General features: G+C 54.0%; 1 protein-coding gene across 2 annotated transcripts in view; it reads left to right on the forward strand.

Annotated features, from left to right (window-relative positions):
- Window positions 1-22,455, forward strand: part of NDST2 (N-deacetylase/N-sulfotransferase (heparan glucosaminyl) 2) — a 171,477-nt gene that overhangs the window by 146,555 nt on the left and 2,467 nt on the right. For both annotated transcript variants that reach the window (XM_015409617.1, XM_015409618.1), the window contains 9 exons: window positions 9,414-9,501; window positions 10,209-10,363; window positions 13,647-13,832; window positions 14,225-14,353; window positions 17,879-18,061; window positions 19,753-19,849; window positions 20,419-20,542; window positions 21,470-21,644; window positions 21,773-21,943. In XM_015409617.1, coding sequence (XP_015265103.1) covers window positions 9,414-9,501; window positions 10,209-10,363; window positions 13,647-13,832; window positions 14,225-14,353; window positions 17,879-18,061; window positions 19,753-19,849; window positions 20,419-20,542; window positions 21,470-21,644; window positions 21,773-21,943 — 1,308 coding nt within the window. The remainder of the gene's footprint in view (window positions 1-9,413; window positions 9,502-10,208; window positions 10,364-13,646; window positions 13,833-14,224; window positions 14,354-17,878; window positions 18,062-19,752; window positions 19,850-20,418; window positions 20,543-21,469; window positions 21,645-21,772; window positions 21,944-22,455) is intronic.

Genomic DNA, 22,455 nt, shown 5'->3' on the forward strand with positions numbered 1-22,455 from the left:
CTGGACAGCAGAATTCACAGCGTCTGCGAGGAGGTCATTTACTGTAATGTTTGGTTTGGTTTGGTTTTTCGCTTGTCTATTTTGTTTATATTAACTCCTAGCATGGACTAGGGTAGGGTAACATGATTGATCCGAATTAAAGGAACAGATTTATCATGGATCACCAGCATAGGCTATGAGCCACAGTGCATTACGATACGTTCAAACAGTATAGTCTAAAGGTCATGTTGTTGTTGTTGTTCAGTCGCACAGTCGAGTCCAGCTCTTCGCGACCCCATGGACCACATCACGCCAGGCCCTCCTGTCTTCATAAAGGTCACAGTGACCTGTTGATTTAGAAACTAATGGGAAAGGGCAGTATAGAAAGAAAAAGAAACAAACTGCATCCCAACCAGGTTTATTTTAGATCATGAATACTCTGCACCTGTGAAATAAAGAGCAAGTGGTATTTGACCTGTAGGCCAACAGGAACAATATTGATGATCCATGGAATCAAGAATACAATCATTGATTGTAGCAGAGGATGCAACAAGAGCCATTAATTATAGTTTGCACGTCGGACCCTTGTCTATAAGGCAGCTGTTTTGAAAAGAAAAAACATATGCTGTTTTTTAAAAAGAGTGGTAAGGAGTTTATCCTACTCTGTAACCTGGACTCAAAGAGTCTTATAACACCTCTTTCTTTCTTTCTTCTCTTCACTAGAACCCTGCAAGGTAGGGCACCATGAGAAGCCGTGAAGGTACAAGGTCAGGAAGTTGTAATACAATTTGATATTTGAACCTGGTCTCCTAGGGCCAGACCTACACTGAATCCACATATGACACTGGGCCTTGCTGTGAATGATGTCATATGAGTGACTTGTGCAGGCTAAGGAATCCCCCAATTCATTGATGGTTCCGAAGGATACCATGGAACCGAGAGGAGTGGCAAACTACTTAGGCTTGCCTCCCAAAGCATACTTGCCGATTAATTCTGAGTTCCCTGTGAAGATGGAAACAGTAAGTCTTGCCTGTACTTGAAATAACACCTGCATTGAAAAGCCCTGTAGGGTTAAGTATCAGTGCTGAGAGACTGCAGCAAGGTGGTGGATTGAGGCTGCTGTGTCACGGTGTCAGCCTTTAAAACTGGATTTTAGGAATAGGGCTTGTAGCGGAGCTCAGCAGAGAACTGGTTCTGACCTTAGAATCCAGATGTCAGCGAGCTGCCAAAGAGTTAATCAGTTTATTTTCTATCCTCTATGTATGCGCTTGACTGCTTTCACTTTCCCATGTATGCTTGTTGATGCGCTTAATCGCCTAGAGGCAGGAACGTCCATATCTCTCAAGGCCACAGGTGGTAGCTGGCGGGTAGGTGCTTGGGTGAGCTCATGGTACAATCCATGAGAAGCAAATATGTTATGAGTATCTAGAAACGTTGCTTCCCAGGCTCAATGGTGCGCGCGGGAAGTCCCACAATTGGGCCTCAGCTTTTTGAATGTGCTATAATCTCTTGTGCTCCATGCTCATCCCTCATTCTGAACAGTGATCCTCTTATGCACCTATTGCTTCAATTAAAGTAAAACCTTTTCTACAAGTGTGTGCTTCGTTGATGCTATGGGAGTCTGACACCAGGCAGTCCCAATAGAGTGAGTGGTAAAAAATCACAGCAGGACTTAAGCCTAAGTAGTCTGTTGTCTCAGGACATGGCTAACAACATGAAGGGGAAACTCTGCCCACTTCAGCCACTCTTCAAAACTACAGAAGCTGAAGAGGTCCAAACAACCCCAACTAAAGGGCACAATAGCATTCTGACACATAATACCTTCCACAGAGGGGCACGGAGAATTGCAAGGCTGGGTGAACCCATGCCTCCACAGATTCCACTGTGAACCTGAGGACAGCCAGGGAAAAGTTCCTTCAGTCAGGCACAGCAAAGGTTTAAAACGGGCCTTCATGAGGCCACACCCCCAGGCTTCTGGTCAGAACCGACAGAAAGGCGAGGGGGGGAGTTTCCTTCAGGCAGGCAGTCTCTGCCAGGCCGCACCTCCAGGCTTCTTCATTCGAAGCTAAGGGAGGGTCCAGAGAATCCTTCTTTCAAGCAGGCTCTGCCAGGCCACGCCTCCCAGCCTTTTCTTCTCTCCCTCAGCACTGAGAGAGGGGAGGGGGGAGGGAAGGGCTTCTAGGTCGACTTCGAAGGCATAGAGGCCAGAGAGCCCTCAGGGAATGACTGGGCAGAAATGCTTCGACGTCAAGGGGGTTGTGACTTCAAGGCACACAGCCAAAGCCCATGAAAACAGCCAGTTATTCTAAGGCTCTGTCTACAACACCTCAGCATGGAGGGGGGAATACGCCTCCATCAGGCTGCTGGCACACTGGCTGGGAAAGATTGAAGGTCAAAGAAGATGGGCAAAGGATGAGATGGTTAGACAGTGTCATAGATGCAACGAATATGAAATTGAGCCAACTTCAGAGGACGGCAGAAGACAGGAAGGCCTGGCGGGATCTGGTCCATGGGGTCGCAAAGAGTCGGACTCGACTGTGCGACTGAACAACAAACAACACTGGCAAAGCTTCCAAAGAGGGCCATTGAGGCCAGGTTCTTTTTCCACCCCTCCTCACCAGGGAGGGGGGAATATTCCTTTATCGGGCTGCTGCCACACAGGCGAACCTCTGAAGAGGCCCACTAAGTCCAGGCTCCTTTTCCACCACACCTCAACAGGGAGGGGGGGGATGTGCCTTCATCGGGATGATGGCCTACAGGCAGAGCCTTTGAAGAAGGCCATTGAGGCTGGGCTCCTTTTCCACCCCTCCTCACCAGGGCGGGGGAAGCCTTTGAAGAGAGAGCTCTTCTGAGCCCAGCTCGTTCCATAGGTGCCTTCAGGGGGAACTGGTGACCGCAAGAGCAGGCAGCTCTGCTGTGTGAACCCCCTAGGCAACCAAGGCACAGAGAATGGCCGTTGAACGGCACCGTTTTTAGTCATAATGACACAGTGGAATTCCACAGACATTTCTTCTTTAGATGTATTCTATTGTTCATTAGAATCAAAACTGTTAAGAGAAAAAAGTCTCAGTCTCAAAGATGGGGTGAGGGGAAAACACAGAGAACGGGCGGTGGAGATCTTCTCTCCATGGCGGCAAAAAGAACGGAGGGAGCAGTGCCCCCCCCCCCCCGTCACGGGAGTGTTTCGTCAGGGAAGGGCCCGAGGGAAGGGCGCTCCTAGTCTGTTAGAAAGCTTGGAAATCTTTTCCGTGGCTGGCCTGGGACTGCGCAGTTCCCATGTGGGACTGCACAGAAGCCACGACGATGAACTGTTGGGCGTGATGTTTCTCCCGAAATATTTGAATCTCTGGGTTTTTCTAGCTCGCCTAGTTTGGTGTAGTGGTTAGGCGCACGGACTCTAATCTGGGAGAACTGGGTTTGATTCTTCACTCCTCCACATGCAGCTGCTGGTGTGACCTTGGGTCAGTCACAAGGTTTTTCAGAGCTGTTCTCTCAAGGGCAGTTCTCTCAGAGCGCTCTCAGCCCTGTTGTGGGGAGGGGGAAGGAGACTGTAAGCTGTTCTAGGACTCCTTCAGGTAGTGAAGGGCGGGGTATACATTTATTTTATTTATTATTAAATTTCTATCCCGCCCTCCCCGCGAATGGGCTCAGGGCGGCTTACAATTAAGGGCACCATGTGCCAGAATATATAAAACATGTAAAAACAAGATAAAATAATCATATATAACAATGATGGCAAACCTTTTAGAGACTGAGTGCTCAAACTGCGACCCAAAAACCACTTATTTATGGCAAAGTGCCAACACGGCAGTTTAACCTGAATACTGAGGTTTTACTTTAGAAAAAACCACTCATACATTAACTTAAGAGGATCCAAACAAAGTAAGGAAAGCAACTCCAAATGCTTTCATTTACTTAAAATTATTTGGCAGAGAATTCGACACTTTAATGATGGTCTGGGCCTGGCTGGGGTGATGGCACGCGTGCCCTCAGAGAGGGCTCTGAGTGCCACCTCTGGCACCTGTGCCGTAGGTTCGCCACCACTGATATATAACAAAGTGCTCGAAGATGGCTGTTCCTTCATTCAAATTAGATGGTGTGCTGTAGATCAAACACGAAGTCCCGATTCAGTGGTAACCAGTCTCTTACGATGCTGTGGCTCGATCTTCATATAGGGACGGCCAACTACCCCAGTGTTGCTAACAATAATAGTGGGTGGTAGTGGTGGGCAGCTCCTAATTAAAGCCTGGCAGAAGAGCTCTGTCTTGCAGGCCCTGCGGAACTGACAAAATCCAAACCTACTCCTTTCTCAAGCTCTGTCACAGGTTTAATTGCCCAGTCTTCGGTCATATCTGCCAATACTGTTATTTTTGCCTGTTCATACTAGGAAAACTCCCCCTGCTGGTTTGCATGGCCAAACCTCATGTTATTTTTTAAAAAACGACGACAACTTGTCTGCAAACACATGATGGCTGTGAATCTAAAATTCCACACTGGGGAGGGGTCTTTGAAGGAGGGCGAGGGAATTAAATAGATTGGTCAGGTTGTTTATAAACAGATGAGAACTGATCTCGACTGCTCTTCTCCGGCTTGGGGCAGGGAGGAGAAAGCTTGCAAGCACGGGCTCCACCCTGCCCCTGCCTTTGAGCCCATCGAACGCTGGTGGACGTATTCCTTCTCCATTACCGGCTCTGTGTGGGCTGTGGCCCGTCTTGGAGCATGATATACCCCCGGAGGACCTCATGTGGCAAAACGGCCAGAAGGATCCTGCACCTGGCCTCCTGTGGAAGTGGAATCGATGTCTGGGAAAGCCCACACACACACACACACCAACATGGGATAGGATTTCCTCTTCAAAACATCTGCTGAATTGGGCTCTGGCTGACAAAAGCTTATGCTGGACTAAAAGGTGTTCAGAGAGCCAGTTTGGTGTTGTGGTTAAGTGTGCGGACTGTAATCTGGGAGAACCGGGTTTGATTCCCCCACTCCTCCACTTGCACCTGGCTGGATGACCTTGGGTCAGTCACAAGCTCTCGCACAGCTGTTCCTATGAGCAGTTTCTGTCCAGAGCTCTCTCAGCCCCACCTACCACACAGGGTGTCTGTTGTGGGGAGGGGAAGGGAAAGGAGATTTGTAAACCGGTCTGGGACTCCAAGTGAAGGGCGGGGTATAAATCCAATCTCTTCTTCATCATCATCTTTTAACATCTGCTTTGTTTTGTTGCAATAGACTGCCCCTCAGAAAAAGCCCAGCCACTCTCGGAGGGAATGGAGAGGTTTCAGCAGCACCCTCCCTGAAAAGAAGCAGGGTCGGGGTCTCAGCGAATCAGCACAAAGCGGGCACTGCGGCTGTGGTCCCTCTCTGTTCTGTGACCTCCGAGAGTGTCCGGGGGGGGAGGGTCTGAGTGTCCGCTCTGCAGGTGCCGTTTCGGGGGGGCAGCCGTGTTTGTCTGCAGTGGAGTCCAGTAGCACCTTCGAGACCAACAAGGTTTCCAGGGCGGAGGCTTCCCAGAGCCAAAGCTCCCGTGATGGTGAATGTAGCCACACTCTGAAGGCAGTCACAGGCTACAAACAGTTGTCTGGTTTACGAAAGTGCATTCAGATATTTCTGATCTGAATATACGTCCGCGTGGTATCTGGGATTTTTTGAGTACCTGGAAGCGAGTCCTGAAAAATCCTGGAAATACCCGGGATTAACTGGGAATATCAGGAGCCAGCATTGTAAGGCTCCCAGGGTTATTTTTCTTTAATTCCATTGTGTATCTGTCCTATTGTCAGGGTTTGGTGTCGGCTTGCCAGGCTGGCTTGGCTTGGATTCTATCCTTTGAAAAAGTTTTTGTTGGTGTTTTTAGTTTAAGTTACTTTGCATCAAGTGTATGTTTTGCATTGGATTCTCTAGTTAAACGTTGGCTTGGATTCCCAGGTTGGACCTTAGTCAGGCTTGCAGTGATTTTCCTTGTTCCGCTGGTTTGGCTGGAAGGATTCTCTGTTTGCCGTTGGTTTGATATCACAATATTTGTTGTGCTAGGCTCGCCAGATGGTCCTGAATGTCTGCTGGGATTCCCTGGTTCTTCATTGGTTCTTTGGGCTTGTTGGTTCTATTTGCACTGGGAGGCTTTGGCCAGTGGCTGCTTTGCTTGCTCTTGAGTACTTGGGTATTGTTTGCCCTGGAGTGGCGAGCGGGACTGCCGGGCTACAGCAGTGGCCCTCAGTGGCCACCAACGCCTCGGCCCCTCCACAGCCCCAGGAGGCACCGGGGAAGCCGGTCTTCATCAAGAGCCCAGGGCAACGGCAGTAGCAGGAAGGCGGAGGCTGACCGGAGGGCTGGAGACTCATGCCTACCAGTGAAGCCTTCCAGCTGAGAAAACGAGGACTCAGTGATGCAACCCCCCTCCCATTCTGAGGCCTGTTGAGAGTCCTGACAACGGCATACAAGATGGTGGAGAATGTGGGCTGCCGCCCCACCCTAGGCTGGCCCCGACCTCCCTTGCCAATCCCAGCAGGGTGGTCCGGCACCTGTCCCATGCTGCAGCCACCAGGGGGCGACCTCGAGTGTGACCACTGGAATGTGTTGAAGTTCTGGTGGAACGTGCCGTCAAGTCATGGCAAGCCTATCACGGGGTGGCTTGTCTCTGCATAGCAGCCTGGGACCTTCTTCCTCAGTGGTCTTCCGTCCATGAACTAATGAGGACCAGGCCCGCTTAGCTTCTGAGATTTGATGAAGTGGGGCTAGCCTGCCTGGACAATGAGGGTCAGGCTGTGTTATCGTCACTGCACTTAAATAGAACTGATTTGGAGCGTAGTGATGCTGCTTTCGCATAGGCAAGGGCAGGGGAGGGGTTAAATATTTGGCTTTCTCATTGTACGGTGTGGCTGCATTTCTTGTTAAATATTTATTGAGGCAAAATTTCTGCAGAATCTGGGTACAAGTGAACTTCAGGCAGGGCATGCAGCTCTGAGGTCACTTAAAGATACACGCAAGCTGGGATGCTCTGATTGTGCTGCAGGTACAAGGGCCAGCGCTCTTTGCATAAGAAACAGGTAGCATCCATGGCCAGAGTAGTCAAGTCACATGGGGTGGGTGAGTTGATCTACATTTCCACCGCAACTATTTATGTATTATCATCCCTGTGGTGGAACACGCCTGTTCTGACCTGCAGGCCCTGTTCCGCCCCACCGTCCTGGGGGGTTCTCAACACCAGAAGGGGCTTGTCTTTCTCTCCAGTAGCCTGCCGCCGCCACCTGACCTTTGTAAGGAATTACCCACTCGGAGAGTCAGGGTTCCAAGGCCTTGCCTCTGTGTCTCCCGTTGTCCAGTGCCTGGTCACCACGAGGACAGATTATTGCCTTGCACGCCCCTGGAAGAATAGCTGCTTGCCAACTGCCTGCCTTCCTCTTGGTGCTCCTTTTAAAATAGTGTGTCCGAAAGGGTGGAAGTCTATGTGATACAGAGAACCACGGAAAACAACCAAGGTTATGAAGTATTTATTAAAAAGAGAATGAAGAGGAGGAGATTGGATTTATATCCTGCCCTTCACTTGGAGTCTTAGAGCGGCTTACAAACTCCTTTCCCTTCCCCACAACAAACACCCTGTGAGGTTGGTGGGGCTGAGAGAACTCTGATAAAACTGTCCTTGAGAGAACAGCTCTGACAGAACTATGGCTTGCCCAAGGTCATCCATGTTCATAAGCATACTTTTAGCACAACACCAAACTGATACAGGAATACAAAAGAAATGGGAAAAATGCAAATCTCTCTCTATATATATGCCCTATGTCTCTCTCTATATATATACATGCCCTATTAGATGTTAAAATATAGGGCCACTTTAGTTTAGATAGTTACCAATCCCTACAAAGTTTCCTATACCTTGAAGCTTCCTTCAGTTCTCCAGGTGAGCACATGGTCAAAATGGCTGCCTGCTCCAGAGGAGAGGTCTGCGTCCTCTCATGGACTCCACATCCCAGGAAAAGAGAGCTTCCTCCTGGCCCCCAGGAGTTTTATCTCCTTCCTTTCCCCACCCCCTGACCAGATCACCACAGATCAAAGAGGCTTTTCCTGGATGTCTCTAGAATTTTCCTTCCTGAAGACTTTCTAGCCTTAATCCCTCCAAGTTTCTGTTCGTTCCCCGCTTGGAGAAGGGGAAGAGCTCGACCCACCCATTATCTCTCCTGCTAGCTCCATTTGCATGTGTATGAAAGCAGTTGCACAGACTCCCCCCCCCCTGCCTGTTCTCAGCCCAGAGGAAAAACTTTTACAATGCACAGTGGAGGCTTTGCTCATCTCAAACCTCCCAGCAGAAAAACTGCATTTCCTCACAGTCCCAAAGAAAAATGCATTTTTTCCCTCTGTCCACGAAACCTCAGGTGCCTAATAATGTTACAATTGTATGTGAACTTTAAAAAAAAAAAATCTGTTAGACCTCTTCCCTGGATCTTTTTGCTCTATAGTTGAAATCACAGTTTCCAAAAGGGCATTTTAATAAGGGGGAAGGGATTAGCTCACTTTCCTCAGTCCCAACTTTCAACCTGCTCAGACTATCCTCGGCTTTAAAAAGGAAAAGGAAAAAGCAGAGAAGGGAAGAAATAAGGACTGTTGTGGAATCTCTATTTTTAGGCATCAGCAGCAGCCGCCTGCCTGAGCTGGGGTGTGTGACCCTCCCTCAAGTTCCCGATGCCTCTGCTGGGCAGCAGGACTCATGTCTGTGGTCATGGTTTCCATATGCAGCCCCGAGGGGGGAACAGTGTACAGAGGAACACGGGGTGGGCCCCCGCCTGCCCACCCCACCTCCGTACCTTGGAGACGGCACCTAGATTGGGGGGGGGGGTGCCAGCCACAATTTTTATCCCTTTGACATGGTAGAAAAGAGCAAGAGCACCTTAAGGACTAAGGAAATCTGTGGCAGGGTAGGAGCTTGTGTGAGTCACTGCTCGCTCCTTCTGGTGCCAGAAGAAGAAGAAGAGGAGGAGGAGGAGGAGAAGGAGATTGGATTTATACCTCGCCCTTCACTTGGAGTCTCAGAGCGGCTTACAAACTCCTTTCCCTTCCCCTCCCCACAACAGACACCCTGCGAGGTGGGTGGGGCTGAGAGAGCTCTGACACAAACTGCTCTTTTTCAAGGACAGCTGTGCCAGAGCTTGTGACTGACCCAAGGTCATCCAGTCATCCAGCCAGGTGCAAGTGGAGGAGTGGGGAATCAAACTCCATTCTCCCAGATGAGAGTCCGCGCACTTAACAAACTGAAGAATCTGAGGTATCTAAAGAAGGGAGCAGTGGCTCGCCAAAGCTCCTGCCCTGCCACAGATTCTGTTAGACAAAGGTGTTTTCTGCAGTGCTTGTTGGCGCTCTTCCATATCTGTATGTACACAAGGTACAGGGAAATATTGGCCAAGAAGTTTAATCCCTTTGCCCCTTCTGTCTCTGTTCCCCCGCAGGCTCTGCTGAACACGCAGAACAAGCTGAGAACTTTAGTCCCCAATTTCACTTTCAACCTGGGATTCTCTGGGAAATTCTACCATACAGGTAAGCACGTTGGCCCTTCTCTCACGCACGGCAGTGCAGACTCCCCTGTCCCCGGAAGAGTGGCTGGCAACATGGCTTCCTGGGAAGCCCCGGGACTATGTTCTGCTCAGGCTGTATCGTGGAGGCCGATTCTGGAAGGGTGACCCGGGGTTGGCCAGAGACTGACAGAGAAGGGGTTTTCTGCCGCCTTTGTACATAAAGCGCAGGGAAATATTTGTGTGGGTGTTTTATCCCAGGGACGGAGCTGCGGTGGCTCCAGTGGTTAAGATGCTGAACTGCAGGCTGTGGAAGGTCGGTAGTTCAGCAGTTCGAGACCCGGGTGTGCCGCATGATGGAGTGAGCCCCCGTCTCTGGTTCCAGCTCCTGCCAACCTAGCAGTTCGAAAGCAAGAAATGGCAAGTAGATAAATAGGTACCACTTCGGTGGGAAGGTAACAGTGTTCCGTGCGCCTTGGTGTTTAGTCATGCCGGCCACATGACCACGGAAGCGTCTTCGGACAGCGCTGGCTCTTTGGCTTGGAAACGGAGATGAGCACCGCAACCCTAGAGTTGGACTCGACTGGCTTTCGAGCAAGGGAGACCTTTACCTTTACCTTTTATCCCAGTGAAGGTCCCCTTTGTTCCCTTTGTATATGAGGCTGTTCCAGGATGAAGGGATGCTGTTCCGGCTTCCCTCCTCTCCTCCTTCCTGTGGTTCTCCCTCCCCAGGTACCGACGAGGAGGACGAAGGTGACGACATGCTGCTGAAGCACCGGAAGGAGTTCTGGTGGTTCCCCCACATGTGGAGCCACATGCAGCCGCACCTCTTCCACAACGTGACGGTGCTGGCCGAGCAGATGAAGCTCAACAGGCAGTTTGCTCTGGTAAGGGAGGGACGTGCAGGCAGCAGACCTCCTCGGCCTCCCTCCCCGGTTTCGGTGTCCTGTCTGTCTGCCAGCTCTTACTGAACTGTTCTATGCATGCTTTATTTTAATGCTGAAACGTTTTGATGTTTGCCGCCTTGGGCCCCTTATTTGGGTGGAAAGGCAAGGTGGAAATGTTCTAAATGATAAAACAGATTTCTGGCTCTTGGCCCCTGTGGAATCCAAACACAAGAGGACTTGTCTTGTGTGGGTAAGAATGGTGTGTAAGGTTGTTCAGCTGGTTTCAGAGCACAAATTCAGTGCCTCTCCATTGCAGTCCTCACAGCTAAGTGTTGCTTTGAATACCAGGTCCAGTTGTATGTGTGCCATCAGACTAACGGCTTATGGGGACCCCAGCCCCCAAAGCGCTTCCGAGGCAGGAAGCAGAGGAGTTGGGGCGTCTTCCCTGGGGGTGGCCTCCCCTCCAAGCACTGACCCTGCTGAGCTTGCAGTATCTGGCAAGCCAGCAATACACCATGGCTCTTACTGGGTATTAGTTAGCTAGTTCCAAGAGCCGGTTAGATCAAGTGAATTGGCCATTAAAGGTAAAGGACGGTGAGGTGATGAGAAGGCCACTTTCCAGGCATGTAGTTCTGTTTCCCGCCAAGAGCCAGTTCTCACACTGAGCAGATTCTCATGGGGAAGTTTTCTTCCTGGGGGCTGAACCATTTCAGAGTAGAGGCATGGGGGGGGGTGACTGCCTACCCAGGAAATGGCCTCTGTTCCAGCCAGGTCTCCCTGGGTCCAGATAAGTAAGGCGAAAGGGCTCGGCCCACTCTGTGGCAGGGAAGAGGAGTGGGAAGAGAAAAGCACGGATGAGTTTGAAACAGAGGGGAAGACAAACCGCTGCCAACTTAGTAAGATCGCAGACAAGTCTTCCACGGATCGTCTCCTGAAATGCAGCAGCTGTTTAAGCTTCCCTGGTTTTGCTCCAGCCTCCTGCCTTAGAATCGAAGCTGGACTACTCAGGAGAAGCCGCCCCTGACTCTCTTGAGGCAAATCAGGGTTTGAAGACAAGGCGGGGGATCTTTTCTGTCAGAGAGGCTGGATTCCAATCCCAAAAACCTTTATTGGCATAATGCTGGATTCACTGTTTGTCAGAAATCTGTTTCCTGGCCAGCTTTGAAATAGTGGGAAGGCATCATACTGGATCAGCTGAGACGTCTTCTTCTCGATACAAACGGTGCGTCCTCTGGGGGGGGGTGGAATAAAGGAAATGAGAGGGACGTTTGTGAGCAACAACAAGAGATTCCCCAAAGGAATGGGTTTCTAACGAGGGGAGAAGAGCACTCTACTCCGAGGGGAGAAGCGTCCATTTAAGATGCCGCCTGACCCCAGAGAGGCTGAGTAGAATTAACAGGTCAATAGAATTAACAGGTGGAAATGCTCAGTGTAAAAATTAACCCAAAAAACCCTGTTCAAGGAAACCATCAAAGGAACCTATAAATACAGGATTATTGTAGGAAATGTGGAACTGAACAGCATGACGTTTGAGGGGGGAGGCAGTAAAGAGCCCCTTTCCTGCTGCACCACCATGGAAATGTTGCTTGTCCCATGGCACCGAAAGCGGCAGCCGTGTGCATCCCGTGGAGGCAAAGGGCTTCAGAGGCCTTCAGAGGCGAGAGGCAGTCTGGTGGAACTTGCATCATCTCACCACCTCTCGTCTTCCTTTTGTTTCCTGGGTAGGGCAGGGCCTCGGGGTCTGGCTCAGGGCTCCGCTGCATCCGAAGGGAGGCTGCTGTGGGGGGCTGGACGGGGGGGTTCAGCGGGCACAGCACCCACAAGGTCCCTGGGAGGGTTCCAGCTGATTCCGGCAGCCCAGTGGCCATGAGCGACCTTGGTCGATGCCTCCTGTGAACCCTCCTCCCCCCCCCTCCGGTGCAGGGCCAGCCCCAGGAACAGCTGCTGGCGGGGAAGAGGGAACATCTCGTTAGCGGCACGTGGTCTCCGGTGGCTCCTTGGATCCTGGCAGGGGCTGCCTCGGGGCCACTCTCCGTGGTCTGAACGGGCGTGGATCGGGTGCATTTCTGTGTCCACATCTCCCTCCAACCTCTGTGTCGGTGGCTCAGTCCAGCAAGTGAGCCTTTCCATTCCGACAGATGCCGTCTGTTCAGCCTGCCATGACCCAGGAGGGTCAGTTCCACATGCACAGCTATTGCACTGGACGCCTGTCGTATGCCCACGTTTGCCGTGCGTACACAGGGGAGGGCGGGCTAAAGGTTTAATCTCTAAATAAATAATGAATGAATGAATGCACGCCTCCAAATGCATGGTAAGCACAGCCATGGAGCTTTGAGGCATGTCCCCTTGCGAAGAGGCGGTTATCAGCAGACCACAAAAATGGGGCAGGATGGTTTTGTTAGAGTCTGTTTGCCAGGGAAGCTGTTAGAATGTGGTAGCCGACGGCAACCCCACAGTTTCTTCCCAAGTCCAAAAGCACCTTGGGTTGGACTTACCAGCATTTTGCACCAATCCTTACTTCCTTTCTTCCTATCTGGGCCCATTTTGCTTTGGTCCTTGTTCTCATAAAGTAAACCTGCATAAGTTAACTAGCCTCTTTTTATTAACTAACCCACTTGCCATACGTACCTCAGGTTAGATCCAGGTGGGCTCGCCGTGTTGGTCTGAAGCAGGAGAACAACATTTATGTCCGGTGGCACCTTAAAGTCCAACAAAGTTTAATTAACAGGTGGAAATGCTCAGGGTAAAAATTAACCCCAAAACCCCCCACAAAAAAAACCTGTTCAAGGAAACCATCAAAGGAACCTATAAATACAGGATTATTGTAGGAAATGTGGAACTGAACAGCATGACGTTTGAGGGGGGAGGCAGTAAAGAGCCCCTTTCCTGCTGCACCACCATCGAAATGTCGCTTGTCCCATGGCACCGAAAGCAGCAGTCGTGTGCATTCTGGGCAGAAGCTTCCATGTGTAAACCTTGCTGGTCTTAAAAGTGCCACCAGACTCAAACTTTGTTCTGTACCTCCTGTTAGTCCTTCGTGGTCAAAGACTTCCAAGCAAACCAGCCTGGTGTAGGGCCTCTGCTTGGCCATCCGGGGGTGAGCTGTGGGCACCTGGTTCTTCCCCAGCTCCTCTGCTTGGCCCCCAGGCCACCGACCCCAGCCCTTCCTCCCGGCCTCCTCCTGCCCCCCGCAGCCACTGGGCATCCTCCGTTCCACCCTTCCTTGCATTCTACAGGCCTCCGGCCGCGCGGGGAGCTCTTCAAAGCTGTTTTCTGTTTCCAGGAGCACGGGATCCCCACGGACTTGGGCTATGCAGTCGCCCCCCACCACTCAGGGGTTTATCCTGTCCACGCGCAGCTCTATGAGGCGTGGAAGGCGGTCTGGGGCATCCAGGTCACCAGCACGGAAGAGTACCCCCACCTTCGGCCGGCCCGCTATCGCCGGGGCTTCACCCATAATGGGATCATGGTGAGACAACGAAGCCCCCCCGCGGGTGATCCGGAGGTTGATCTGAGCCGGGGGGCCTGGAGAGCCCAGGGCGGATCCCCGGATCCTGAGCGCTGATCGCTCTGAAGAAACCACTCAGGCCACGGCTGGGAAATGCCCAGTTGGCTGCTTCTGTGCCCCATCTCCGGCCTTCACCTCGCAGGGAGGGTGGGGGTCTTGAATAAGAGAGTCTGGTGTCAGCAGAGCTTCAGAGTGGTAACGGAAGCTTTCAGACAAGGGTCAGCTGATTTGTGTGGAATTGGCACTGTCACGTTTAGCTCTTTCCTGTATTGTATTATATTAGGTACCTCTGAAGATTCGCACCCGGTTCCTTCTGCCACCTCTAACCTTTCCCTTCTTCCTGACTCACCCAGGTGTTGCCTCGGCAAACTTGTGGCCTCTTCACTCACACCATCTTCTACAACGAATATCCCGGCGGCTCCAAAGAGCTCGACAAGAGCATCCGTGGCGGGGAACTCTTCCTGACGGTCCTCCTGAACCCCGTGAGTGCCACGCAGTCGGACCCCAGTTTCCTGCCCTTCCTTGTGAGATCGGTGTTGCGAGGAAACTTAAGCCAGTCTAGCTGGAGCAAAGAACAAGGAAAAGCTGGTGGCCTCCAGTATTGGGGGTTTTCTTTTATGTCTCAGGAGGGATAACACTGCTAGGAATAATGTCGCCTTGGCATCAGTGAGCAGTCAGTTCTTCAAAAGGAGGCATCAAAAATTCCAGGTCTACCAATATAGTGGAAAGGGGCGGGTAGACCTGTTCTCTGGAGACAGGTAGTGGACCAGGGCAGGTAGACCTGTTCTCCGGAGGCCAGGTCTACCAACATAGTGGAAAGGGGAGGGTAAACCTGTTCTCTGGAGGCCAGGTCTATCAATATAGTGGAATGAGGTGGGTAGACCTGTTCTCCGGAGGCCAGGTCTACCAATCTAGTAGATTGGGGCTACTATACTACTGGGATGGGGAGACCTGTTCTCTGGAGGGCAAGCCTACCCCTTTAGAGCACAACATTTTGTGTAACGAAATCTGACTTGATTCTGTTTTCTCTTGTGTGTTCTCTTAAATTATTCTTAAAATATAATTTAAAATCATTCATTCTGAGATTTTTTTACCAGGTTATGGAAATAACCTTCCAAAAATAATTGATGCAGTAGTCAAATGTGGACTCGCTCACAACTTTAATGCTACTAGCTCTTTTTTTTTGCTGACAACACTGTGGAGCTTGGAGGGAAGACAGGTCGTGGGCTGCCCTTTTTGGCCTCTGCAGGAAGCCCCCGTGGCGCTCCGTCCGCGGTGGCCGTTCCGCGGATGCCGAGTCCTCTGGGCGAGGGTTCCGGCTCTGACCAGGGACTTGGATCCCAAAGGGGCCTCCTCGGCTCTGGGCCGTGGCTCCTTAGGCTGGGGGGAGGGGCAGGAGAGATCATCGACTGGTGATCCGGGTTGGAGATCAGGGTGTTCCCCCAACAGCAGAAAAGAGCCAGAGTCCAGGAGCACCGTAAAGGCCCACACAATCCGCGGCAGGGGAGGCGCCCTCGTGAGTCGCTGCGGCCACTGCTTCAGAGTCCTCATCGGGCTCTGGCTCCTTTCTGCTGCTGCAGACGGACTAACGCGGTGACCCGTCTTGAGCACGGGGGACACTTCGTGCATGCTCCAAGCACAGTGATATGTGCAGACCCCCCCTCCCCCCAAGCCTGTGACCTGCAGCAGCTGACACCGAGGGGGGGGGTAACTGACGGTGACTTTTCAGCGGAAGTCATCACACACACACAGGTTCTCTCTCTGAGCCACAGAGCGGGTAAATCCAGCAAGGCTGGAAGACGCCTGGCAACGGAGTGGAGGAAGCAGAGGATGTTTTCTCTGGACCAGAGTGGGCTCAGTTATGAAAGGAACTGGCGTGAGTGTTAAGAGGAAGTCCCGGGGCACAGGAAGCCATCACTGGCTGGGAAACAGCCACCCTCACAGCGACACGCTCAGAAGGCTACTCCTCTCTGAAGGGGAGAAGGGCCGTTGGCTGACCCTGAGATCAGCCGGGATGTTCCCGTGCATTCCCTCCAGGTGATTCTGGAGCCATCCTGGCCGTGGCTTTTAGACATCTGAGCGCTTGGAGGGGCGTGCTGGGCGCGTGACGGCCCCCCTCCCGATCGGCCTCTGTTTCGGGGGGGGGGCAGGCGATGCAGCGAGCCCTTTCCCGGGGGCTTCCCCCTGCCACTCGTCCTCCAAGTGTGCTGGGCTCTGAGTGGAGACGGTCACACCGGACAGGGAAAGCAGAGCAGAGAACCGGGCCCTCGAACCTAACGACCACCCGCCGGACACTTGGGAGCCTGAGGTGGCGCAGCAGGGAGAGCGTCGGGCTAGGATCCGGGAGACCTGTGTTCGAATCCCTGCTCTGCCGTGGAGGCTCAGTGGGTGTCCTTGGGCCAGGCACACGGTCTCAGCCTGACCCACCTCACGGGGTTCTTCTAGCAAGGATAAAATGGCTCCCCATTGGGGAGAAGAGCAGGGCATAGAGGAAACCGATCCCACCATCCCACTTCCGTCTCCCACCTTGTTGTTCTCCTTCCTGCCGGCTTTGCTTCCGTCCCCTGAAGGTCACGTGCTGGTGGTGGTGGTGGTGGTGGCGGCGGGGGGGGAGCAAGCAGTTGTGTCTCCTTGTCTCTCTCCTGGGAATTCTTAAATAAAATGTGTCTAGGCAGCCTTTCACCCCCACCACCCCCTGCAACTAAGACTTGGTTCAGTCTGAGCTGTTCAGCCTGAGGGGGGCTTGTGTGTGTGTGTGTGGGAAAGGGATCTTCTGGAGAAGGGGTGCCAGGAATACAGGCGAGTCACAAAACATGCGGCCTGTGCTCGCTTGGAATCGGCAAAACGGCTCATAAAAGTCACCCAGGACGAGAAGAGAGACTGGATTTATACCCCATGGCCCTTCACTACCCAAGGGAGTCTCAGAGCGGCTCACAATCTCCTTTCCCTTCCCCTCCCCACAACAGACACCCTGTGAGGTAGGGTGGGGCTGAGAGAGCTCTTACTGCCCTTGAGAGAACAGCTCTGAATGAACTTGGGACTGACCCAAGGTCACACCAGCAGCTGCATGTGGAGGAGGAGTGGGGGATCAAACCCAGTTCTCCCTCATTAGAGTCCGCGCTCCTAACCACTACACCAAAGTGGCTCTCTGGAACACGTCTACAAACCCTGCCCAGCCCTAAGGCAGCAGTGCAATCGTTGTAACTGTTCCATTCCATTTTTTCCTCCTTTACCTGAGTGTTGACAGTGGCACAAAAGAGTCCTGGGCCTTAACCCCATTCTCTCAGTCGCCTGGTCTTGTTCTTTTGCCTCCAGGGACTCCTCTGTGGCAGCACCAGGCCCAGCTCCATCCCCTTCTTTACAGCAGTGCAAAGATAAAATGAGGGGCCCCCCCCGCTTGTTTCTTGGGGGAGTTCCCTGCACCACTCAATGTTCCTTGTGCCGGCTCGGAAAGGACACACGTGGGACTGGCAGCCAGATCACGGGCAGCGTTGCCACACCCTGGCCTTTGGCATTCCCGTTGCCTCTGCCTGCCGCCCTCTTCCAAGGCTGCTTTCCTTGACCTGCATAGATGGGATGTGGCATGAGGATAAAGAACTGAAATGCCAGAAGAACCTACTGATGGATTCTTCTCATGTTTTGGGGGAGTTTTTTTGTTGACACAAGAGACTATTATTACCGTGGAAAGGAGCAGGGAGTTTGCAGGAGGAGAGTCACGCACACCCTGCTGGTTTCCCCTCTGATTTGGGGGGAACCACCCTTCTCGATCAACTTGGTGGGCGGGGCGGGGAAACACAGCAGATGGCCAGAGAGGGTGGGTGTGGCCAGGCAGGACTGGTGGGCAGCCCGGAACCTCAGTGGTGTGGGGGCCCTGCAGTGCTCTGCTAGCACCGCACACGTGGCGGAAGGTTGTGAAACGCGTGTGGGCCTGTGATCAGAGCCCCCCGTCTGCAGTGGCATGTGGGGACTGACACGTGCCGTGGGGTTTTTTTCTTCCTTGTCCACAGATCAGCATCTTCATGACGCACCTGTCCAACTACGGGAACGACCGCCTGGGGCTGTACACCTTTGAAAGCCTTGTCAAGTTTGTACAGTGCTGGACCAACCTTCGCCTTCAGACGCTGCCCCCCATTCAGCTGGCCAAGAAGTATTTTGAAATATTTTCACAGGAGAAGAACCCTCTGTGGCAGGTGAGGAGATGGCAGGGCCCCCCCCCTTCCCTGTCCTGCAGCTGGAGGAGGAGGAAAAGAGCTCTGTGGGCCCTGGAGGAGCCCCCCCACCCTGCCCAAAAGAGCACTCGGAATGCCACTCACGGGCTGCCCGGGCATCAGTGGTCCACGGTTGGCAGGGAAGCCAGGAGGTCTTCCTAAGCTGCCTGGGGCTCTGCTAAGTATGCTCTGCCCAGCTGGGAGGTCGGCTGTGCCCGGACCAAGTCCCTGTTTTGTCCAGAGAGCCTAACTCCCAAGTCTTGGTTGACTCCTGTTCTGACGGGACCTTTGGACACTGCAGCGACTCACCCTCCCTGGCGGAACCCGGCCAGACAGTTGCGAGGGGCAGCCAGTTTGTGTGCCTCAGGGCTCGAGGGCAAGTCAGGCCGGCACACGGTCAGGCGTAAGCCTGGATCACCATGATCTCGTCGGGGCTGGCGTGGGATTGCGCCACCATTCGCATCTGGGGCTGTTGCCGCAGGTTCAGGGAGCCTTTGGGAGCTGTGTGGGCCAGCCAGGAAAGGACCAAGGGCCCCGAGAGGCCTCATCCCCTTTGCCTCCGCCGGCTGGGCCTTCCTCGCCCCCAGGACCCCCTGGGCAAATTGATTTACCCGTCTAGAAAAATGTGATGCCGTCTCTCCGCGAACCTGCCTGAGGCAGCTGACAAAAAACAAATAATGAAGGCCAAAACATTAAAGTCCAGCCTTCAGAACCAAGGGTTCCTGGCGCGCTCCCACACCCGGCAGGCGTTCAGCGCCTTCACCGGTTCTCTGCCATCCATCCCGGGCATGCTCGCCGGTCTCCTCCTCGTCTTGTCACCGGTCTTCAGGAATCAGGGTGGCTGTGGGGGAAAGGGACGGATTTCCTGGAGGCAGGCGGCAAGCCAAAGGGGAGGCCAGCGAGCGGGCCTGGGATGGACGACGGCTCCTCCAGTGTCCTCTCAAGCTCTCGCTTGTGTTCCCCCCCCCCCATTGCTCAACGTGAATAACGAGGGGGATTAACACACTCCAGTGATGCAGGCAGGCCTGCCCCGATGCCATCCTATCCCTCGTGCCGCCTGGGACTTGGCATCCCGATGCCCCCTTGGGGCCTGGCACTGTGCATCGCAGCCCTCTCCTGCCCCCCTGGGCTCCTGGTCCATGGTTCTCCAAGCGCCGCTCCCTGGGCAACTCCAGAGTGAGCTGCAGCACAGATGCTGAGGAAGCTGGACCCACCCCACCTCACCCCTCCTCTGCCCTGGACTTCGTGGCCTTACAGACTTGCGGGCGTTTCCATCAGGGAGAAGAGAATGTGCCCAAGGCAAGAGACCCGTTATAGTCAACAGTGTCCTTTGCAACGGCTGATGGAAGGGAAATCTCAGCCACCAAGCCTCTGGGGACTTTGACTGACGGTGCCGAGTCTGTATAGATTTGTCTGCTTTTAAAAAAATCCTCACCACTTTTTCAAAAGAAAAAGGGGTAGAGAAAGCCGTAGTTAAGCGTGCTGAGTCCGAAGGCCCCCAGTGGACTAGACTGTAAACACCAGCTTGACTGTGGGGTGACTTTTTCTGTGAATTCCATAGACAAGGCCATGTGTATGTGTGTGTGTTCTTTGCGCTCTTTCCTGCCGCTGCCCGTGATTGCCACGCCCTCTCCCCGGGGTCTCAGGCTCGGTCTCTCCCTCCCTTGGTGTAGAACCCCTGTGATGACAAGCGGCACAAGGACATCTGGTCCAAGGAGAAGACCTGTGACCGGCTCCCCAAGTTCCTCATCGTCGGGCCTCAGAAAACAGGTGACGCTCAGAGAGACCTCACTCGGACTCCTCCTGTCCATGGGCGAGGGTCTCCTTTCTGTGCCGCTAGGATTTCCCCCTCTTGGGCTGTTAGGCGCATAGGATCGGGACCCTGAGGCCTAGACTGGGAAGGGACAGGCAGAAGGGGGTGAGGAGGAGGCCATTCCAAGCCCGAAGCCGCAGAAAATAGCCGCCGCGCCCCCCCCCCCCCGCGCCCCCTTGGGCTTCCTCGGAGTGCCTGGTGTGCAACTCCAGCCCTGCCAAGGGAGGGAATCCAAGAATGCAAAGGGTTGCTGGTGCCCCCTAGTGGCTCAGGTATGTCTGTGTCTGCGAGCCCCTGTCCTGGACTCCAAATCTTGCTACCCTCATCGTTTGAACGCTGCCTGGCGAGAACCAGCAGGCCTCCCATCCCGTCTTCCCGCCCCAGAAAGAGCAGCTGGCGTGGCCACTTTTGGGGCAAGTATCCCTTCATAGGCGGCGCATGAGAAGAGAGATGGGAAGCACTGCCGCTGACATCCATGTCCTCTTCACGGCGTGCGGTAAAGCCCTTTTGCCCATGTGTTTTGTAGGCACCACAGCTGTGCATTTCTTCCTCTCCATGCATCCCGCCGTGACCAGTAACTTCCCAAGCCTGTCCACCTATGAAGAGATCCAGTTCTTCAATGGTCCCAATTACCACAAAGGGATCGACTGGTAAGCACGAAGTCACCTCACGGAGACGCTGCTCCGGTCTGCCCTGGTGACAGGCTGCCTCTGGGGATAGCGAGCGGCGAGTCCCGGGCCACGGAGGTCCTGAGGGTGTGGTGAGCTTCCGAGTGCCAGAGCTGCCTTGGCCAGGCCCCCCGTAGACCTTGCTGGTCTCTCTCGGCTGCTCCTGGTGCAGGCCAGCACAGCCCCCCTCGGAGACTTGTCTGGGTGCAGCCTGGGATCTCCTCGGCTCATGGGAGGAAGGGCAGAGTCCCCCTGGGGCCCCTGGCACGGCACTGCTTGGCGCCACAGGCTGCAGCCCTCGCTCTTGAAGTGACCCAGTAGCCCTAGAGAGGATCAGCCCTCAGGTGGGCTGTGGATGCCAGCCTGTGGTACAGGGGATGGCGCTGTCTGCTGATGCAGATGTCTACACTAGCCCCAGTTGTGACCAAACCCTCATCGCTCTCCTCTGCACCCACCCCATCCTGTCCACATCCTTTTGAAGGGAGGCCTCCAGAATTGCACACCAGACTCCAGGTGCGGCCTGGCCAAGGCAGTGTACAGCAGGATGACAACCTCTTGCGGTTTCGATGTTATGCCTGTTGATACACCCCAAGATCGCATTCGCCTTTTGTGTCGCTGCATCACATTGGCTGCTCATATTTAACTGCACCGTGTGTGGTGTTCCCTGGGTTGCCAGGTCCCCCCCCCCCCGGCTGGCACCCTTACCCCAACGTCTTGTTCACACACAGCGCTAGCCCATAAGTGAATACTGCTACCCAGTAACACGGCTACCCTGCGTGGGCGTTGTCCTCTGCTGCCCACCCTGCAGTTTTATCACCGCCTTCTGGTTTCCTATGCCAGGGAAGGCAGCCGGCCCTCCGTTAGGCTCCAGGGGAGGCCCTCCTCAGCCCTGCCTGGTTCTCTTGACAGGTACATGGAATTCTTCCCCATCCCCTCCAATGCCAGCACGGACTTCATGTTTGAGAAGAGCGCCAATTACTTTGACGCTGAGGCCGTCCCCAAGCGAAGTGCCGCTCTCCTCCCACGGGCCAAAATCATCACTATCCTGATCAACCCCGCGGACCGAGCCTACTCCTGGTATCAGGTAAGCCCTGCTGCATGGCATGGCTGGCCTCCAGATGAGAGGCGGGGAGGGGGGCGGAGTGCTCCGGAGGAAGGACTCCTAACCCTCAGTCGTCTTTTTCTCTGCCTGCCCTCCACGGATGCTCCCAGCACCAGCGCGCTCACGACGACCCCATGGCGCTCAACTACACCTTCTACCAGGTGATTTCTGCGGGGCCCCAAGCCCCTCTGGAGCTGCACAACCTGCGGAGCCGCTGCCTGACCCCGGGACTGTACGTCACTCACCTGGAGCGATGGCTGGCCTATTACCCCTCGGGGCAGGTAGGGCTGCAGCCCTTGGAGCCAAGGGTCCTGGCCTTCCTCACTGGGTGGCTCTTCCCGGATGGCCCATGACGGCTGCCTGCCAGGCGGTCATCTGTGGAGCAGGTGCCTGCCTGGGAGCCAAGGGCAGGGGGGAATCAAAGCACACAGCAAAGCTGCCCCACACTCCAGTGCCGCTGGCGCAGGAGAGCTCCTGGCAGGTCGTGCCTGCCACCAAGAAGGCAGCCTTGTTACCCGGTTGGCTGTCTGCGGCAGAGCGAGTGACCCGGCAGGGAGGCCGTGGCTGTCTTGGGCCCGCTGGGAGGGCCACTCAAAGCTTGCCGGCTTCCCAGTCCCGAGTGGCCCCCAGGCACGAGGATGCCGAGCGGAAGGGAAGTCGAGGTGGTTCTCCAGCGGGCGGGTCCTGCGTGCTGGCCAGCTTGGCGGGAAGAGAACTCTGCCCCGATAGTTGTGACCGCAGGGAATCCTCTGCAGCGGAACCGTGCTTGCTCAAGCCGCCCCCTCTCACGGGG

Source organism: Gekko japonicus, unplaced genomic scaffold, assembly GCF_001447785.1.
Source record: "Gekko japonicus isolate JY-2015 unplaced genomic scaffold, Gekko_japonicus_V1.1 scaffold2542, whole genome shotgun sequence".
NCBI classification, from domain to species: Eukaryota; Metazoa; Chordata; class Lepidosauria; order Squamata; family Gekkonidae; genus Gekko; species Gekko japonicus.